The sequence below is a fragment of the Camelina sativa genome, chromosome 9, assembly GCF_000633955.1.
Source record: "Camelina sativa cultivar DH55 chromosome 9, Cs, whole genome shotgun sequence".
In the NCBI taxonomy this organism is placed as follows: Eukaryota; Viridiplantae; Streptophyta; class Magnoliopsida; order Brassicales; family Brassicaceae; genus Camelina; species Camelina sativa.
The window spans coordinates 30,135,262-30,154,357 of NC_025693.1; the positions used below are offsets into that span (position 1 = coordinate 30,135,262).

Genomic DNA, 19,096 nt, shown 5'->3' on the forward strand with positions numbered 1-19,096 from the left:
GTAAGACGTCTAGAGTAGGAAACCCGGTTGGTCCGAGGACGCGTATGACTTCTTCACGAGCAATGTTTTGCCATTCTTGGTTCATAGCTAAGAGTACTAAAACAAACGTCAGAAGGTTACCAGTTGTTTCCTTAGCTGCAAAATAGAAGGTTTTGCATTCATCTATCACTTCTTCAATCCCAAGTTTCTCTTCTTGACCATTCTGATTCGTGTAAGATGACATAAAAGCCTGAAGCATAGTTCCTGATTTCTCAACAGCTGTTGTTTTGTTGCTTTCTATCAGTTTCAGTATAGAACCACGGATTTGTTTCTCAGTCCTCCATATCTCTTTATTAGTCTTCGAAGGAAGGAATCTAATTATCCAACATTCGAATATAAGCATTAAGGTTCTTGTTCCAAACTTGTTCTCTAAACTCTAATATATAAGCATTAAGGGTTCTTGTTACCTGAATCCGGGGATATAAACGCTCGACCTAACCAGATAGAAAAGACGCATCATACGCTCCTGCAACGCAAAGATTTCTTTCCCTTCCTCCACACTGTTCCCAAAAGCTGTTCTTGATAACATATCTATAGACAAATCGTGCATCTCTTTGTGTACCTCTAACTCAATCTCTTCTTCTCCGTTTCTCATCTCCTCCCATTTCTCCAAAAACATCATAGTACTAGTCACCATTTGTGGCACCCACCTCTATAACAACAAAGATCTCATCTTTAGCTACAAATCCTATAATATAATCAAGTTTCTGATTTGGTAACATCTAAACTAAACTAGAAACTGGCACTACATTGTCTGAATTACAGAACTTAGTTTCTAATTATACCTTGAGTTTCTCCATTGTAAAAGCTTGTTTAGCGATTCTTCTATGGAAAGCCCATTGATCACCTCTAAGACCAGGTAGACCCTGAGCATAAAGCAGCTTAGACAAAGGGTTATGCCCGATTCGATCAAACGACCCACCCGTCGTTAAAGCTTCCCTGATTAGACTCGAATCCGAGGTTGCCACAACCGGTTTCGACCCGAACCAGTAGAGAAACGTCTTCCCGTAGGCACGTGACCACTCGTGGTAGTGAGGCGCCACACGGTGGACGAACTCATGAGGATTGTTCCCGGAAGGAATCGGCTTTGCTTTCGCCTCTGCCGTTAACCGGCTCACCTCGCCGGAGTTTCCGGTGAAAACACGGTAACGAGGACCCGTCACGCTCTGTTTCTTGAAGTGAGATTGGATTCTCCAAGGAACCCATAGATAAGTGTAGATGAATCTGAAGACAAGAAAGAAGGAAAAGACCAAGACGATGATGAAGAACACTGTCATAGTTGGTTGACTTAACTTAGTAGCTATCTTCAAGCCTCTCTGCTTCAGTTTCATTTATTGGATCTTGAAATTTTATAATATATCGAAAAGACAAATAAAAAAAAACAATTTTTTAATCTGATTTTTGATTCTTGAGATCCACAAGAAGATTACAAAAAGATTTGTGTGACCGGAGAAACGAAGCTACCGGTAAAAAAAACTATTCCTTCGCCGGAGTTTGACACATTACAAAAATCAAGCGTTGACCGGTAAAAAGAGAACATAACGAACTATGAAAAAAAACGGCGACGGTTAAGAGAATAAGGAGCTTAAGTTTCGTCGTCTAAAGCTTTGTTGTTACCAAACAAGCTCTCTCTTCTTTTACCAAACCCACTTGAATCAAGACCTGACCCACCACGATACTTCATTTCCTGTGCGGTTGTTCTGTAGTTAGTAGTTTGAGTTTCCACTGGTGCTCTTGAGTTCGGGTCGTTAGAGCCTACTGAACGGTAAGCACTTGTTGCTGCTCCAGGAGGATACCGAGATGGGGAAACATACCTTCTTCGAAGATCCATGTGGTCGTCGTTTCTCCTAATTGTTTCAGCGAATACGGAACTGTTTTGTGCAGTTGTAGTAGTAGTAGTAGAAGGAGACATTGTCGTGGAGGCGAAAGGATCGTCAGGTCCCCAAGCTGTGAGAGATTCTTTCTTCTTGGCGAAAAAATGCCAAGCGCCAAATAAGAAGAGTATGAAGAAGAAGACAGGACTGCTCCAAAGCATTGTGTTGAACTCTGCTTTGGAGATCGGAAGCTTTGATTTGTATGTAGCGACGTATCCATCTCCTAAACCCATCACAAGCAGCTTTTCACGGTCGCTTGCTATCAAAGGAGTTGTTGCCTTTTCGAGCTTCTGGTGATAAGTGGTTTTAGATGATTCTCGATGGCTCAAGAACGTTGATCTGATATCTTCCAACGCAGCGGGGAAAAGAAGCCGAGGACCTGTGGTTCGAACGTAGTGTTGAGTCGATACATTGTATACAAAGACTTTCTCTTGGTTGACTACAAGTAGATAGCCTTTGATGGCTTGTAACGCAACAGGCTCCTCCATTTGAACTTTTTTCTTTGATCTCACTCTACATTTGAAGTTCATGATGTCTCCGAGGAGCAATACGTGAATGATCTCGCCTTCTGATGTGAATCCGTAAGCTTTAGACCGTTCCGACGCATCAAAAACATAACTTCTCGCTAGAGAATGGTTTAAACCTTCACACTCGGATTCTTTGATCTTCATGCTTCTTAAGTCCAATGAACCAGCACCAGTCTCAGTGAGAAACAACAGCCTCTGCTTCAAGAACACAAGTGGTCTACAAGATGGGGTAACAGAGCCATAAACCGTTCTGTTCTCAGAGAAAACCGTGAGCTTTCCGCTAAGATCCGTCGCCAATATATACCTAACCCGACCCACATGATGCACTTCCAATNCGCAGCGGGGAAAAGAAGCCGAGGACCTGTGGTTCGAACGTAGTGTTGAGTCGATACATTGTATACAAAGACTTTCTCTTGGTTGACTACAAGTAGATAGCCTTTGATGGCTTGTAACGCAACAGGCTCCTCCATTTGAACCTTTTTCTTTGATCTCACTCTACATTTGAAGTTCATGATGTCTCCGAGGAGCAATACGTGAATGATCTCGCCTTCTGATGTGAATCCGTAAGCTTTAGACCGTTCCGACGCATCAAAAACATAACTTCTCGCTAGGGAATGGTTTAAACCTTCACACTCGGATTCTTTGATCTTCATGCTTCTTAAGTCCAATGAACCAGCACCAGTCTCAGTGAGAAACAACAGCCTCTGCTTCAAGAACACAAGTGGTCTACAAGATGGGGTAACAGAGCCATAAACCGTTCTGTTCTCAGAGAAAACCGTGAGCTTTCCGCTAAGATCCGTCGCCAATATATACCTAACCCGACCCACATGATGCACTTCCAATAGAGTCACTTCCAAACCGTCCTCCGTGCCATCAAACTTGCCAACATTTTCCATCACAGCAGAACTCCAATCTTCCCCGATAGAGCCCTCGCGGAGTCTATGCAACAAGATGACTCCGCTCTGGTGTCCCGTCACAACAAAGCTCTCGTTCTTGTACACAGACATGTAAGAAACCATCGCCGTGATCGGTGAATCGCAGGTAGTGAAAAACTCAACCAAAACATCACCATTTCTCAAGAAGACAAAAACCCTACCACTAGAATCACCAACTGCGAAATACTTGCTTAAACCTTCGTAATCTCGAAACGGCAACACGTTGATACAAGTAGCGTCGGAGTTCAATTTCACAGCTGATGTGAATTCGAATCTCTCGGACCAGAAAGGACTGTACTTTGTCACGGAAAAAGCCTTGGCTTTCTCTCTATTAATCCCTTCTTCTTCCATCTCTTTCTTAACCTTAATCAGAGTTTCATCAGATAACTTAGCATCTAACCTAGCAACTACTTCCGTAAGATTCCTAACAAGTTCCTCAAGTCTATGCAACGAAACACTTTGCCTATCGGATTCGCTGCTGGTCACGACGACTCCAGGAGAAGCATCTGAGTTCTCGGACAGAATCGGATCGGACTCGGTGGCGGTGACAACAGAAGATGAATCCGAGAAAGACGGCAAAAGTAAAAGCAAACTAAGCGAGACAAAGAAGGAGAAGCAGAAGAAAAAGGACTTGCCGTTTAGAGAATCCGCCATTAAAGGGTACTTTTTTTTTCTTCTGAAATCAGTAAGTAACCGCCATTTTTATGTAGATCTTCTAATAGGAGAGGGATGATTCGGATCTGGAAAGAAGAAGATTTATCCGGTCAGAATCTATCTGAGATTTTCTCTTGCAAGTCAAACAACGTTGAGGTAAGAAAACTAAAATAGAAATTGTCCGATTTTTTTTCGTTTTCTTTTTTTTTTTGTGTGTCCGAAACCCTCTCTTGGTCTTCTTCTTCAGTCTTAGCAGCGAAGCTCAAAAAGGTCAACAGGGTTAAGATAATTTTATTCGGTATAAATTATTAACAACATGTGATAAAAACTGTTTGCGATTTCCTTTTGAGAAAGGGTTTATTCAATAACTGGTATCCACTTTCAAGTGCACCGTATAACATTGGATATAAAACAAAATTTCAATAATTAGTCGATTCGAATGACTACGATGGACGACCTTATCTCCCACAAAAATCTCTTTAGTTAACAGCAACCAACCTATGTACTTGAGAATCGAGACTGATATCTGATCAGGAAAATGCCAAAACGCGCGGTCCTACGCCGTTTTTGGCGGTGGCCACACATCAACAAAGAGAGCTGCACCTTTGAATCACGTTCACCACACGTGCTTTTTCATCACAACAACAATGTCTGAATTCCTCCAAAACACATTGCCACTGTTCTCTTTTATCTTTTTGTTTTAAGTTGTTTCATCTCTTCTCCTGTTAAAAGTTCGTTAGATTAAAAACAAAACTGTTAAAAGGAAAAATGGAGAATTGATTTCACAAGAATACATTTAATCAAAGGGAGAGGGTGTTTACTTGTGGATTGGCCTTAATTGGTTTTTTATCCAATTTGAAAGCAGCAAATATAGACTCAGTGTGGTCGCTGCTTATCACTGTCTCGCGTGAATTGAAGCAAGTTTTCTTTGAAGACATCTTTAGAATCTCGTACAAGGTTGCTCGTTGCCTCGTGCTCGTCTCCTCCACCACCGTTGTCGTCTGTAATGTTGCTGATTTTTCTTGTGACTGTGAGGCAGTGAATTTTGCCGGAGCTCTTTTTGGTCTGCTTTTTTCTTGAATAATCTGCGATTGTAATGAACAAGAGATTAATGTCTGTACCAGAAATCTTTATGGGATGGTGTGTGTTATTATAGAGAGAGAGAGAGAACTAGAACTATACCGTCTCCGGAGCTGAAGGTTCTTCTGGCACTGAGTTTGAGCTTTTGGTGTTACTGTCATCACGTTCGAATATGTAGCCACGTACAACGTTTAAACCGCGCTTGCGAGATCCTTCTGATATGGAACTCTTTGTAAGTCTACCCAAGAATGATGACTGCAAAAGATTCACGGCATGAGTAAAGATGCTGCAATTCTTTGTCCTGTTTCTAATAAGTCTTAAAGAGTGACTTCTCTAAGAACTTCATTGGTCTGTGAAAGTAACTGAAGAAGGCTTTATACCTTGGATGCCGCAGGGTTTTTGTTCATTCCCATGAGTGCCCTCTCTTTATAAGCTGAAAACAAAATAATTCAAATAGAACAGTTATAAGCAATCAGCAGTGTGTATATATAAACTCAGCCGATGATTACACAAACAGAGGGAGAAATTTGCATGTTATCTTACAAGAAGTTTTTGCTTTCTTCTTGATCTCAGGCTTCTTGATGTGGCGAAGAATTTCCTCAGAGTTTTCATCCCCAATAGATGGTGAAGACTTGGACTTTAGCTCCTGTTTAAAACAACAATGATCGAGAATCATGGGGTAGCACGAGCTTAACATCAAACAAGCTTTTCAGTCTTAACCATATAGAGGTATGTTGGATCAACTGATAAAATATGGAGCATACAGAAGAACTTTTGAACCGGGATCACCTACCATTTTCCTGAGTAATCGCTGTTGCAGGAGCTTCTTTTCCATTTCCTCATCGTCAGATGACACATAAACATCATCTTCATCTGTGAACATTAAAGGGATCATTTCCTTTATTTTCTTCATGGTCATTCGCATGGAATTTGCATGACTCGGATCTTCTTCATCTTCATTTTCATCTTCATTGACGTTAGGTTTTTGCACTTCTTCATCATCAGCATCTTCAGCCCTCTCTTCATCATCGTCATCTTCATCTTCCTCTTCAGACAATAATGTTTCATCCTGTTGCAAACCACGTTGTAGCTTCTGTAAGAGTTTCTCTGTCCCTGCAGCATCTTGTTGCTCGAGCCACTTCTGATGCAGTTCATTACGTCTATCTTTATCAGTTGCATCTTCCTTAAATTGACTGACAATCATATCCCTGAGATCATCATCTTCTTCATCTTCGTCATCATCCTCATCCTCAAATCGGAGTAAATCATTGTCGCTGTCATCTTCCTCTTCAGCATCCTCATCAATAAATTTTCTAACAGGGTCACCAGGTTCATCATGGGTCTCAGAATCAGAATTTTCCTTCATGTGCTCTGCTACTTTAGAAGATCTGCAGGGAGAAAGCAAGCCTAAGTATACACAATATAACTGAACTCTACAGAAACAACTGGCTTTTCTGATTATGGCACAGAAAGCAAGCTAATACACAAGGATGGATACAAAAGATAAAAAAAAACTGAGAGAGTCTGTATACACAATATAACTAAACTTAACAGAAACAACTGGCCTTTCTGATTATGGCACAGAACACAAGCTATTCATGTGCTGAAACTAACATTTGTCCATAAAATATTATGAACGTGTAAAGACTGCATTATGTATAGCTTGCCAAAATTAAATAAACGAGCATGCCAATGTTCTAGCTAATTATATTTCCACTTGTAACCATATCAAAAGATAAACTCACTTGTCAGGAGATGGATTGAGTTTGAGGTTCATGGCAACTACAGAAGGTGTCATTACTTCTTCCAAAGGTCGGCTTGAAGTCTTCTCTAGAAGTTCATCTCCAGAGTCAATCGTTTGTGGACACAAGGATGGATCCTAATTAGAAAAAAAATGGGAGAGTCAGCTTTATATTTAATATTACGAACTAGCCTCTGAACCACAGCATAAACTTAGCATTTGTAACCTGGAAACGAAATGTGCTGCGCAAATTATTATGCAGGTGGAGTTAACAGAATACAATGGAATTGCAGGTATATATAGCTACAATGTAAATCCTCAAATATTTGAACCTAATACTAGGTCGGACGAGCATTCAAACATTCAAATATCACTGGAACTCAAAATCAATAATAAAATCAACAGAACAGAAAACTACTTCTTGATTGTGCAAAGAAGTATCTACACATGAGTTGGCTCACCTGATGAGTAGGGTTACTTTCAACTTTCTTGTTAGAGGGACTGTCTAAGTTCCCCGATGGACCTGCAGAGTCCTCCGAGCAATGCTGTCCTCCAGGGTTTTGCTTGCTTGTACTTTCTAAATTCATATCTTCATTATTTTCTTCGGCTACAACTTCCTCCAAATCATCGCCGTCGCATATGTCGATAGGTTTAGATTTCTTCCTGCTAAGGAATCTGCCAACACCATAAAATATAACACACAAACACTGTTACTAATAAAAAGAGATGATAGTGGAGAAAGTGGTTTAGAAAATATATCAAAAACTCACTGTTTTGAAATCTCCTCTTTTCTTCTTCGAATTTTCTCCAATACAGATGATATCGGCTTTCTGACAAGAGGGGCAGGTTCAAAGGCAGCATCTCTAGTTTCTATCATAAAAAAAAAAGAGCAAATACAAACCAAAAACACCAAGCCAAAGACCATTGTCAGTTTACTGCAAAACGTTGCAATACACACTGCTGAAAAAAAGTGTTTTGAGACTATCATATACTACCTCGCAAGAGTCTCTGGTTTTCTGCACGAAGCTGATCAAGATACTCTCTTCTTTCCTACAGACGAGCAAAGAACAGTGACACCAATTAAACCCAGGAAAAAAAATTGCAAAGTTACCTCTACTAAGAAATAGAGAGTTAACCTTCTTAGACATGTTCATGGAAGCAGTAGAGATTGGCAGCTCATCAAAATCATCACTCTTCTTGTTCCTCTTCTTATCTCTCTTGTTCTCCTTCCCCTCGCCATCACTTGTCTCCAGAGCTGCTCGCTTCTTTCCAGCATCCTTGGTTTCCGAATCCTTAATTTCCTCTTCTGATTCCAAATCACAGATCTCGTCTTCACCTTTCTCCTCCAATTCATCGACAGCGGAATCAAACTCGGGTTGCTCTTTACCAGCTTCCATCGATTCCGAAACCCTAATTTCCTCTTCTGATTCCAAATCGCAGATCTCGTCTTCACCTTTCTCGCCCAATTCCTCGATTGGGGAGTCAAACTCAAGCCGCTCTTTACCAGCTTCCGTCGATTCCGAAACCCTAATTTCCTCATTAGTTTTCAGATCAGAGATTTCGTCGTCTTCGCCTTTCTCACCCGGATCTTCAATCGTCTGATTAAACTCAGACACCGAATCAAAATCAAGTACCTTCCTCGCGGTAACTCCATCCTCCACACCCAAACCCTCGAGATCAGACTGTAGCCCATCTTCTTCTTCCTCGAAACCATTAGAAGATTGCAATCCAGGCATACCCAGATCCTCGCCGGCGGAATCGGGGGTTTCAGATCTAGGGCATAAATCGGAAATCGAATTAGCCTTCTTCAACCGCCGTAGCATCCTGTTTGGAATTGGGACACTCGATTCTCCGATAGGAGAAAGCTGCTCGTCGCTATTCATTTTACTGATTGTAATCTCTGGCCAAAATTAGAGGGTTGCCCAAATGGTTCTGAAGCAGAATGAATCAGTAGTGCCAAAAAAAGTTGAAGAAGGAATAAAACGCTCNGTTTACTGCAAAACGTTGCAATACACACTGCTGAAAAAAAGTGTTTTGAGACTATCATATACTACCTCGCAAGAGTCTCTGGTTTTCTGCACGAAGCTGATCAAGATACTCTCTTCTTTCCTACAGACGAGCAAAGAACAGTGACACCAATTAAACCCAGGAAAAAAAATTGCAAAGTTACCTCTACTAAGAAATAGAGAGTTAACCTTCTTAGACATGTTCATGGAAGCAGTAGAGATTGGCAGCTCATCAAAATCATCACTCTTCTTGTTCCTCTTCTTATCTCTCTTGTTCTCCTTCCCCTCGCCATCACTTGTCTCCAGAGCTGCTCGCTTCTTTCCAGCATCCTTGGTTTCCGAATCCTTAATTTCCTCTTCTGATTCCAAATCACAGATCTCGTCTTCACCTTTCTCCTCCAATTCATCGACAGCGGAATCAAACTCGGGTTGCTCTTTACCAGCTTCCATCGATTCCGAAACCCTAATTTCCTCTTCTGATTCCAAATCGCAGATCTCGTCTTCACCTTTCTCGCCCAATTCCTCGATTGGGGAGTCAAACTCAAGCCGCTCTTTACCAGCTTCCGTCGATTCCGAAACCCTAATTTCCTCATTAGTTTTCAGATCAGAGATTTCGTCGTCTTCGCCTTTCTCACCCGGATCTTCAATCGTCTGATTAAACTCAGACACCGAATCAAAATCAAGTACCTTCCTCGCGGTAACTCCATCCTCCACACCCAAACCCTCGAGATCAGACTGTAGCCCATCTTCTTCTTCCTCGAAACCATTAGAAGATTGCAATCCAGGCATACCCAGATCCTCGCCGGCGGAATCGGGGGTTTCAGATCTAGGGCATAAATCGGAAATCGAATTAGCCTTCTTCAACCGCCGTAGCATCCTGTTTGGAATTGGGACACTCGATTCTCCGATAGGAGAAAGCTGCTCGTCGCTATTCATTTTACTGATTGTAATCTCTGGCCAAAATTAGAGGGTTGCCCAAATGGTTCTGAAGCAGAATGAATCAGTAGTGCCAAAAAAAGTTGAAGAAGGAATAAAACGCTCGAGGATTTACGCGCCAAATATTTCGAATATTGGCGCCTCGATTTTCCAGTTAGCAAAAATTAAAGTGAGCTTTCTCCGCCCATGGTGGTGGAGTCAATTATTTGAATATCATAATAAACTCGTAAATCACTAATTAATAATTAGCGACTATTTGAAAAAAAAAATGTTTATAAAATTTAGTTTTCAAACGTTCTTCTTCTATGCCACGAAGATAATTTATATTGTCAACATTTTTGTGATACCAAAATTTTCCTCGGTTACACAACAAATAGTAATGGTTCTATTGACGTTATGTTTTATGATAAACATGTTTAGTTGTTTACTAATTGTAGCACAGGCACGATATCGCGAGAACGTTTGTCAAAACTATACAAAAAGAACAGTACATTTTCAAAATTTGAACCTCATGTTTAATTTGAAATCGCTAAACTTTGACCAACCCCTAGCTACACCAATGTAATTCCACATTATGCTTCAATTATTTCGTAAATTTACAATTTTACAACCAAAAAAATCTTCTAATGTGTTTACATGCCACTATGATTCATGTATCAACCCATTTTGAAGCATTTAACCAACAGAATCATATATGATTCAAATAAACCGGATCATTTACATTGGATGAACAAACAATAACTTTGAACTCACATGCATGATGAAATAATACCATACTAGGATATATTCCGTGCTTAAAGCACGGGTCAACATTTTTTAAAAAATTTATAAAATAATAATAAAAATTATTATTATATTATTTTTTAAAAAAATATTTTGTTTGAGATAATATTTATTTTTAATTGTTATGTAAATCTATTAGTCTATTTGAATACTAATTATTTTAGAATATTATAATATTTTATTTTTGACGTATTATTACAGTTTATATTGTTTATTTGTTGTATTTGCATCATTATTTTGTCAAATATAAAATAGTAATTTTAATATTATAATTGTGAGCAAATAAAAATTATTAATTTTTCATCTATATAAATTTAGTTTTACCAACCCGCCAATGTGGAAATTAAAACACACATTTTCATACATTAAGTTATATATCTTCGTTTTAAAAAATTCAAATCATAACATATGCAGAAAATATGCATTTTATTAATTATAAGTATTATATGAAAATTCTAAAAAATTTGTAAATAAAATAAAATAAATATGATAGGAGCATCATAATTTGAAATCTTAACAAAAATTTTAAATTTAGTTATTAAAAATAATTGTATTGTATACTTGGATATAAAATCTTAGTTTTTAAAATTCTGATTGGTTTATATAACTTTTTTTTTTTTTAATAATTAGTAATTTCGTCCATAATTTATTAGAGAAAAAAAATATTTTTTTAGATTATTTAGATTTTTTCAGATTTTATCTGTGAGTGTTTTTATTTTTAATTAATTATATTTATTTAAATTAGTTAATTAAATTTAATTAAATTTTTCTAATGGCAATTGAATGTAATTTTTTACACATTTTAAGGTTAGTTTCATATTTGTACTTCTCAATTAATATAGTAGGATATATAACTAGCTAGCACATCTTAGCCGATTATATGTTTTGATTTATAGCATTATACAAATCCAAACTTCTATAAAATTATCAGAAAAATAACAATATAACAATATAGAATTAACAACTAGAGAGTTTTTTTTTTTTTTGCTAAATAAACAACTAGAGAGTTAATAACGCATAAAGAAAAGGCTCCTAACCACTCCGATTGTATATATTAGATCTGATTCCTCAGAGTACTATAAGTCTTCCACGTATGTGTGTAGTACACGATCACAAATGTAACGTATCCAAATATTCGTATGCATATTAATTAATATACATCTATTGTCAACGTTTATAGAAATATCTAAGTGTAAATTCGTGTATATGTCACATCAGATATCAGTATACGATTATATGTATAAAAAAAATACACAAAGAGATAGAGAATAGATGGATCCTCCTGAAATCGTGTTCTCACGATAGCTACGAGCAAGGAGCACCCTAGTTATAAAAGCCGGCTAACAGAAAATTTGAGAAAAATAAATCAAGAATAGTTTTTAATCCTAGTTAATCCTCATGATCCTCTCAAATCTATTGATTTCTCTCCCATAATAAAATTTCGGAGAAAGAGGAAAACCCTAATCCCCTCTTTCTCTCGGATCATCTCGAAAAAACCAAACAAAAAAAAAACTTAGAAATATTTTATAAATGAAAATGAGGAAGCTTTGTCCGAATTTGGACAGAGAAGACGGGTTAGAGACGGTGTTAGAGGTTCCGGTGCCGGAAGAAATGTTTGCGAAGATGGGAAGCAACGCGGCGGGGCGGTGGAGGAATATGCACGATCTCATGAAAGCACACACGGTCGTGACCGCCGTTGCGGCTGATATGAGAATGCCGTCGTCCTCGTCGTCGATGAGCAATGTCAATATGCATTTGCAGTCAAAATCAGACAACGAGTTCGTGGCGTTGTTGAAGATTGTGGGAAGTCCTCTTATTCCTTTTCACGTCCCACTCGAGTTCTGTCTCTCCCGGCCCATTAATGACACTTCCATCGTACGTATATCTTAAATTTTATTGATTTTTGGTCTTTTGGATTTCTCTCGACCCGTAATTCTTGTGTGTACTTCTTGATTATATTTTTACATTTACTTATAGATTTTACAAAGATTTTGTGTTTAGCTCTCGTTTGAAATCACCGATATAAACTCGTGTAATAGACATTTTCAAACGTGAGATAAGGTCATGATTCGAGTCTCATATTTAACGGTGGTTGGTTATTCTTACCGAATCAAATATTTTTTAAAATACTCCGTTTTTGCTTATGTAATGTACATAAATGAAACGTGTAGCTTCTATTCACCTTCAATTCGTTTTGGATAAATATTTCAAAACATGATAAAAATTTCATAGCTCTTTTTTACCTCGTATGAAAAAGTGATTTTATAATCGAATATTTTTTTACCTCGTGTAATGCGGAATGTTAATAGTAATGATATATTTGAAGGAAGCGTCGACGGCTAAATACATAGTGCAGCAGTACGTGGCGGCGTGCGGAGGACCAGCAGCTTTGAACGCAGTGAAGAGCATGTACGCGGTTGGGCAGGTAAGGATGCAAGGATCCGAGATGGTTGCCGGAGAGGACGAAGGAACGACTGCGCCGGTGCGGCTAGGAAAAGGCAGTTTCGAGGTTGGAGGTTTTGTTTTATGGCAGAAGAATCCAAATCTTTGGTTTTTAGAGCTAGTGGTTTCCGGTTTCAAGATTAGCGCCGGTAGTGACGGCAAGGTGGCTTGGAACCAATCCTCCACTCAACCTTCTCAAGCTCACCGTGGCCCTCCTCGCCCTCTCCGCCGCTTTTTTCAGGTAACTCATCTCAAACTCTAACACCTTGTATTGAAACATTACTACAATACTACGTAGATAATATCAACCAAAACATATTAAATTAAATACGAAGTATGTTACGTACAAAGTACTATGAATATAACATTTTCACATGTGAAATGACGTGAACAGGGACTAGACCCGAGATGCACGGCGAGTCTGTTCTTAGACGCCGTATGCATCGGTGAACAATCCGTAAACGGCGAAGACTGTTTCGTCCTAAAGCTAGAGACGCCGGCAGATATTCTAAAGGCTCAGTGCTCACAGAACACGGAGGTGATCCACCACACGGTGTGGGGTTACTTCAGCCAACGGACGGGGCTTCTCGTAAAGTTCGGTGACACAAAGCTCGTGAGAGTAAAATCCGGCAGAGGAAAAAACGACGGCGTTTTCTGGGAGACAAGCATGGAGTCAATCATCGACGATTACATATTCGTTGACGCAGTCAACATAGCTCACGGTGGTCGAACCGTGACAACGCTTTATCGCTACGGTGGAGCTGTTAACCACCGGAGACGAATAGAGGAGAAATGGCGGATCGAGGAGGTGGATTTTAATATTTGTGGCTTGTGTTTGGAGAGCTTTTTGCCACCGTCGGATATAAACAATGATCATCATTAGTCTCTCTTTTTTAGATGTGTTTATTTATTTTGTTAAATAGGTTTCTTAATGACATACTACACCTCAGATTTGGGACAAAATGAGTAAATATGTAACTTTGACGTGGGAGATTCGAGAAGGTGTAAATGTACTATCTTCATAGTAAAAAAAAAAAAAAAAAATTCAATGGTCACTTGCACAATATTTTTCCTTCAAACATACCAAATTACCAATTTTGGGATACAACATTCAAGAAAAAACAAAGTAAATATAATACAGGAGGAAACAAACTTAATAATGCCAATGCGTGTGCGACTTACTTACTTGTGTAGTTCAGAAGCCCCGACCTCAGTCTCTCGATGGTACATAAGTCAGGCAGGGCCTCAACTTCAAAATTTGGTGAGAATAGACTGAATAGTCAGAATAGGAGATAAGTTTTTTTTGGCACCATTCAGGCATTCATTCATTCAACTATATATAGTTCTTGTGTAATTTTCTCTTTTTTGTTTCAATTAGGCAAAATTTTGTTTTCCGGTTATCTTATCAGACCAATGGACTATACCACAATGGCCCAAATATTTAAACAGCCCAATAAGACAACGTAAGCCCGATAAAACCAAAACCCTAGGTTGCCGAAAAACCAAAAACATCTCCGCTATATAAATTAGAGACAAATCTCTCAAATTCTCAAAACATTGACAACCGATCTCTCTATTCCATCCGCCGCAGTAATCATCTTCTGCTTCTCTGGTATCTTATTATCGATAGGTTCTTGTTAGTTTAGTTTGATTGATATCTGTTTTGTTTTTAGTTTAGTTTTCGATTGAGGTTTTGGAAAGCATCTGTGTTTATGAACCTACTCCTCTAGCTTAGTGAGGTAAAAATCACAATAAAAGTATGGTAAGAGGAGTTAAGAACAGATGCTGATATTGATTAGGTTATCTTACCAACCCATTGCTATATTCTGCAGCTTTGGCGTCAAATGAATCGACCTATATTTTTGCAATCTTTTAATTATTTATTAGGGTTTAATTGTGATTGATGGCAAATGAAGAATTGATTATTTTATGCTTAACCACTGATGAACAGTGTTGACAAAACATCTCCGCTTATTATCTGATGCCATCATTATTAGTCTTTTAATTATAATTGTTTTCAAAATTAATTTTCGGTTTGGGTTTTTGAAAAAAGATCGATGATGAGATATTAGCAGACGGGCGGTCTGAATTGATGCCGTGTAGATTGTCTGCCATCGCTACTATATGTAGTTTCTCTGAGTTCCATCATAATCTTTACTTTGATATTAATTCTGTACATCTATTGTTGTAGTGATGGTTTTTGGTTGCGAACCTGCGATGATGAAGTTGCTCTAATATATGTCTGGACTTATGAGATTTTTTAAATCTTTGAAATGATTGTGCAACCTTTCTGAGCTTACTCTATCCATTATCATATGTTTTTCTTTGAAAATTTCTGGATATCTGAAATACTATACTTGGATCTGGTGGGTTGGATTTGCAAATATTTGTTAATTTAGCTGTAAACACAAACTTGATTTGGATTTTAAAATAGTAGAATGTTGCAGGTACGTGGAAATTGTGAGCTAGTGTCGTTTCCAACAGAGTTTTATAGAGTAATGTAATATATTTCAGAATGATGCTTAAGCTTGTCTGGTGAATCTGATGGGAAGAAATAAGAATCGTCTATGCTTACTACGAACAATTACAAGGCCCAATCTCTATTTTTAATCATGCTGATTAATAAGTTCCTGTTAAAATCATTCGTCTTGGAAATTTCAAGTGGAATTGGTGTTCGACCTTGCTCGACTGTGGTATTTCAACTAAGATCCCGGTGAAGGCTTAAGACAAAACGGTCTCGGATTCTTTTAATGTTTCCATTTTTGTTGTGCTTGTATCGAATGTAATGATTTCGTTACTTTGCATCAAATAAAATTTTAATTTATAATTTCTTTACTTCTTCTGTCAATACATATAGATATACTTTTTGAACCTTTCAAACTTTTTGAGCCCTTACATTTAATGTATGAATTTGGGCCTGAGAGACATGTTAATTGAGGCTTTGGTCTCCGATGAATTTTGTCTCCTATGTGTAGTCGACACGTGACAGTCTTCATCGTATCAGGGTATACGTAAATAAATCTCACGTGCCGTACCGTACCGTTCAGTTTACTAAAAATATATTTTTATATTGATGTCTTGTTGTCTGTAAAGCGTTTGGTGGAATTGTCTTTTTTTTTTTTTTAACATTTATTTTTTCTTTCTCGCACCTCTACACTTCTCCATTTTCTTTTTATCAGTTACACAACTTTCTTCAGCTAACTCTCGACGACTTGTCTCTCACTTGCAAAAAGAAAAGAATCATTCTTCCTCTCTCTTATTACAAGGTGCTCTCTGTTTAGGTACGCTCCTTTTCTCTTTTAAAGTTTCCGTCTTTTGGTGTTTCTGAATCTCATAGATATGTCAAAGAGATTTTATATTGGATTATATGTTTTCTCTAGAATCAATTCTCTGATGAATACAATTTCAGTTTCCTAGCGAGCTCATCAGAAATTTCTTTGTCTAATGTTCTGAATTTGGGTGGATCTTTGACAACTAATTATCCAAATCTTCGTTGATTGATCGATCTGTTTTGCTTTTAGGGAATTGATAACCTTTATTTGATTCTGAGTTCGTGTTTCTTAGGGCTTTCGTTAGAAGTTGGAGCACTAGGTAGTTGAGTCATGTTTTGTCTGTGATTTCCAGTCACATGCAGCTCAATCACCCACATGAACCTTTTTGGATTGCATGTTGCTTCTCTTTGGATCTAACGTCCTTCGTCAGTATTATGATCTTTTTCATTTTGGTAACTTTTACAGACTAAAAAAGATTTTGATATATTAGAACACAAGTGCCATTCAAAATGTTTCGTTGGAAGAATTCTTCTCAAACCGAACAAGAGCATAACGAGGCAGCTCTCAGAGAGGCAAAGGTGAAACCTTTTACAGGCCTTGCTTGATGATGTTCTCTTAAGTTACCTATTTGATTTCTCAGTGGTAATTTTATTCTGATCTTAATGATCCAGATCAAAGAGCTTAAGACTCTCTTAGGTGAGCTATCTGGAAGGAACTCACTCTATTGTTCAGATGCATGTCTGAAGAGATATCTGGAAGCTAGGAATTGGAATGTTGGCAAAGCCAAGAAGATGCTTGAGGAGACGTTGAAATGGAGATCAACCTTTAAACCTGAGGAAATCCGATGGGTAAGTATCAATCTATTATTATTAGTCTTCTTAATCTTTTCGACAAGTCTTACCAAAACTTACACTTGCTTTCTTACTAGGATGAAGTTTCAGGTGAAGGTGAGACTGGTAAAGTTTACAAAGCTGGATTCCATGACAGGCATGGAAGAACTGTTCTTATACTGAGACCTGGTTTGCAGGTTTCTAAAGCTTATCTTCTTAGTTAATGTTTTAGACTGAGTTTTACTTGAGGGCATTAGATAAAACCATTCATTTTCATTTCAAAACTTCTGCAGAACACAAAATCGTTAGACAAACAGATGAAGCATCTGGTGTATCTCATTGAGAATGCTATTTTGAATCTGCCCGAGGATCAAGAACAAATGTCGTGGCTTATTGACTTCACGAACTGGTCAATGAGTACCAGTGTGCCTATTAAATCTGCAAGAGAAACTATAAATATACTTCAAAATCACTACCCTGAGAGACTTGCTGTAGCGTTCCTCTATAATCCTCCAAGACTCTTCGAGGCATTCTGGAAGGTTAGACAAAACACTGCTTCTACCTCATAGTTAGACAAAACATAGGTTAATTAAGTATTTGTGCATGAATATGATGGTAGTTTCATTTTGTTTTTGTGTTGTCACACAGATTGTGAAGTACTTTATGGATGCAAAGACATTCGTCAAGGTGAAGTTTGTTTACCCAAAGAACCAGGAGAGCGTGGAGCTTATGAGCTCATTTTTTGACGAGGATAACCTCCCAACCGAATTTGGAGGGAAAGCTTTGTTGCAGTATAACTATGAAGAATTCTCCAAGCAAATGAACCAAGACGATGTCAAAACTGCAAACTTTTGGGGATTGGTTCACAGTAACAATAACCAGCTGCATGCGAGCAATGGGTTTTCTGGAGGAGCTGAGATTTCCCCTGAGCCAAACCAAACCAACCCTTAACCAGATTTGAAGGCAATATGATTGTTTCAGCTGGGACTAAATTAATTGTTGGTGATCTTGATGCTAAGAAGAGAGGTTGTAAAATTTAAACATGACGTTGATCAAATAAAAAGGATTTGTATGAGTAAACTATAGCAGGGATTGTATGTGAATCCAAAAATCTTTTACACTCATAAGCGTTTATTTACATGAAGAAGCAGACAATAGATTCACATTACCAGCAAAAAGCTTTGTTTCTTTCAGTATGAAAACTCAACAAACACAAGAAGAGAATGATTTCTTTCAAAATTTCAAGGCACAAAGAGAAAAAAAATACACACGAAGTATTAGCTTAGACTATATATTGCTTAAAGTTCTGCAGTCAAAAGTGATGTGCTATGGACTGGAGTTAGAGAGAGAAAGAGTAGGAGAAGCTCGAGGCAATTTGAACGAAACTAGATAATCCTCCTTCTGAAGTTTCTGGTGGTTGATTGATAGGTACGCACAAGAAGGCCAACCCCAATGCCAAGACCTACACAGACACCAAGACCAATTCCCACACCAACCCTCACACCAGCATTGAACCACGACATCTCACCATCTTCACCATCTGCATACTCTCTATTCCAATACATGTCGCCGTCTTCTCCTTCATATTCTTGTTTGTAACTTCCATATTCTGTTACCTGCACAGAAAAAAGTCCCATACTTAAATCAATGAATTCAGCAACAGAGAGAGCCATGTATGTAGAACATGTTCGTGTCTGAAAAGAAAATAAAGTAAAAGACATTCATCAAGCTGGTCAAATAAAGAATACAATGGTCAAAATCATTTGTAGAACAAAGGTATTTTTGTTCCAATCTTAAAAACTCTTTCAGATGTATCTCATATGGGTGTCAACACCTGCATAACTTCCAGGTCAAAGTTAACATTGCACTATCGTTAAACACAAGATCTCAATTAACGGTGAGTATGAAGTACTATCTCCAAAAGGTATTAACAATGTCAACTGCAAGAACCTCAAATTAAAACTCCAAGCATAAGTT

At 38.1% G+C, this 19,096-nt stretch overlaps 6 protein-coding genes and 1 long non-coding RNA gene across 8 annotated transcripts in view; 3 read left to right on the top strand and 4 right to left on the bottom strand.

Annotated features, from left to right (window-relative positions):
• Nucleotides 1–1,389, bottom strand: part of LOC104713158 (cytochrome P450 734A1) — an 8,441-nt gene extending 7,052 nt beyond the window's left edge. The window contains exons 1-3 of the mRNA XM_010430218.1: nucleotides 825–1,389; nucleotides 447–691; nucleotides 298–353 (exon numbers count right to left, since the gene is read on the bottom strand). Coding sequence (XP_010428520.1) covers nucleotides 298–353; nucleotides 447–691; nucleotides 825–1,370 — 847 coding nt within the window. The 5' untranslated portion in view covers nucleotides 1,371–1,389. The remainder of the gene's footprint in view (nucleotides 1–297; nucleotides 354–446; nucleotides 692–824) is intronic.
• On the bottom strand, nucleotides 1,414–4,239 carry LOC104713156 (uncharacterized membrane protein At1g75140). Its single transcript, XM_010430216.2, has 2 exons — nucleotides 3,264–4,239; nucleotides 1,414–2,754 (listed from the first exon to the last, which is right to left on the bottom strand). Exons 1-2 carry the CDS (start codon nucleotides 4,027–4,029, stop codon nucleotides 1,625–1,627), a joined length of 1,896 nt encoding a protein of 631 aa, XP_010428518.1. The 5' UTR covers nucleotides 4,030–4,239; the 3' UTR covers nucleotides 1,414–1,624.
• LOC104713155 (DNA ligase 1) lies at nucleotides 4,075–9,844 on the bottom strand. Of its 2 annotated transcripts, none has more exons than XM_010430215.2 (11): nucleotides 9,046–9,844; nucleotides 8,905–8,959; nucleotides 7,621–7,720; nucleotides 7,312–7,525; nucleotides 6,855–6,988; nucleotides 5,903–6,497; nucleotides 5,653–5,755; nucleotides 5,490–5,542; nucleotides 5,212–5,364; nucleotides 4,851–5,114; nucleotides 4,075–4,751 (listed from the first exon to the last, which is right to left on the bottom strand). In XM_010430215.2, exons 1-11 carry the CDS (start codon nucleotides 9,790–9,792, stop codon nucleotides 4,740–4,742), a joined length of 2,430 nt encoding a protein of 809 aa, XP_010428517.1. In that variant the 5' UTR covers nucleotides 9,793–9,844; the 3' UTR covers nucleotides 4,075–4,739. The 2 variants fall into 2 exon arrangements, with proteins under 2 accessions (XP_010428517.1, XP_010428516.1); XM_010430214.2 differs by lacking the exons at nucleotides 8,905–8,959; nucleotides 9,046–9,844 and adding exons at nucleotides 7,846–7,900; nucleotides 7,987–8,796.
• LOC104713159 lies at nucleotides 11,959–14,010 on the top strand. Its single transcript, XM_010430219.1, has 3 exons — nucleotides 11,959–12,450; nucleotides 12,902–13,258; nucleotides 13,412–14,010. Exons 1-3 carry the CDS (start codon nucleotides 12,106–12,108, stop codon nucleotides 13,898–13,900), a joined length of 1,191 nt encoding a protein of 396 aa, XP_010428521.1. The 5' UTR covers nucleotides 11,959–12,105; the 3' UTR covers nucleotides 13,901–14,010.
• On the top strand, nucleotides 14,555–15,852 carry LOC104713160. Its single transcript, XR_755582.2, has 2 exons — nucleotides 14,555–15,383; nucleotides 15,465–15,852. It is a non-coding gene; the product is annotated as an uncharacterized LOC104713160 (long non-coding RNA).
• On the top strand, nucleotides 16,137–18,257 carry LOC104713161 (random slug protein 5). Its single transcript, XM_010430221.2, has 6 exons — nucleotides 16,137–16,298; nucleotides 16,755–16,867; nucleotides 16,961–17,137; nucleotides 17,218–17,316; nucleotides 17,413–17,658; nucleotides 17,768–18,257. The coding sequence occupies exons 2-6, from the start codon at nucleotides 16,799–16,801 to the stop codon at nucleotides 18,068–18,070; spliced, it is 894 nt and encodes a 297-aa protein (XP_010428523.1). The 5' UTR covers nucleotides 16,137–16,298; nucleotides 16,755–16,798; the 3' UTR covers nucleotides 18,071–18,257.
• LOC109126252 lies at nucleotides 18,285–19,088 on the bottom strand. Its single transcript, XM_019229464.1, is given in 2 exon segments — nucleotides 18,285–18,579; nucleotides 18,582–19,088. Coding segments are annotated over 2 exon segments (393 nt in total). The 5' UTR covers nucleotides 18,841–19,088; the 3' UTR covers nucleotides 18,285–18,445.

Bases quoted from the DNA above. Each gene is read 5' to 3' on its own strand.
- LOC104713161 (XM_010430221.2), top strand. From the start codon at position 16,799: ATGTTTCGTTGGAAGAATTCTTCTCAAACCGAACAAGAGCATAACGAG. The intron at 16,868-16,960 runs GTGAAACCTTTT...TTAATGATCCAG, and splicing joins CAGCTCTCAGAGAGGCAAAG to ATCAAAGAGCTTAAGACTCT. The intron at 17,317-17,412 runs GTTTCTAAAGCT...AAACTTCTGCAG, and splicing joins TACTGAGACCTGGTTTGCAG to AACACAAAATCGTTAGACAA.
- LOC104713156 (XM_010430216.2), bottom strand. From the start codon at position 4,029: ATGGCGGATTCTCTAAACGGCAAGTCCTTTTTCTTCTGCTTCTCCTTC. The intron at 2,755-3,263 runs GTCGGGTTAGGT...TGCATCATGTGG, and splicing joins ATTGGAAGTGCATCATGTGG to GTCGGGTTAGGTATATATTG.
- LOC104713159 (XM_010430219.1), top strand. From the start codon at position 12,106: ATGAAAATGAGGAAGCTTTGTCCGAATTTGGACAGAGAAGACGGGTTA. The intron at 12,451-12,901 runs GTACGTATATCT...ATATATTTGAAG, and splicing joins CCATTAATGACACTTCCATC to GAAGCGTCGACGGCTAAATA. The intron at 13,259-13,411 runs GTAACTCATCTC...TGACGTGAACAG, and splicing joins CTCTCCGCCGCTTTTTTCAG to GGACTAGACCCGAGATGCAC.
- LOC104713155 (XM_010430215.2), bottom strand. From the start codon at position 9,792: ATGAATAGCGACGAGCAGCTTTCTCCTATCGGAGAATCGAGTGTCCCA. The intron at 6,989-7,311 runs GTGAGCCAACTC...TTTTCTAATTAG, and splicing joins AAAGTAACCCTACTCATCAG to GATCCATCCTTGTGTCCACA. The intron at 5,365-5,489 runs GTATAAAGCCTT...AATCTTTTGCAG, and splicing joins AAAACCCTGCGGCATCCAAG to TCATCATTCTTGGGTAGACT.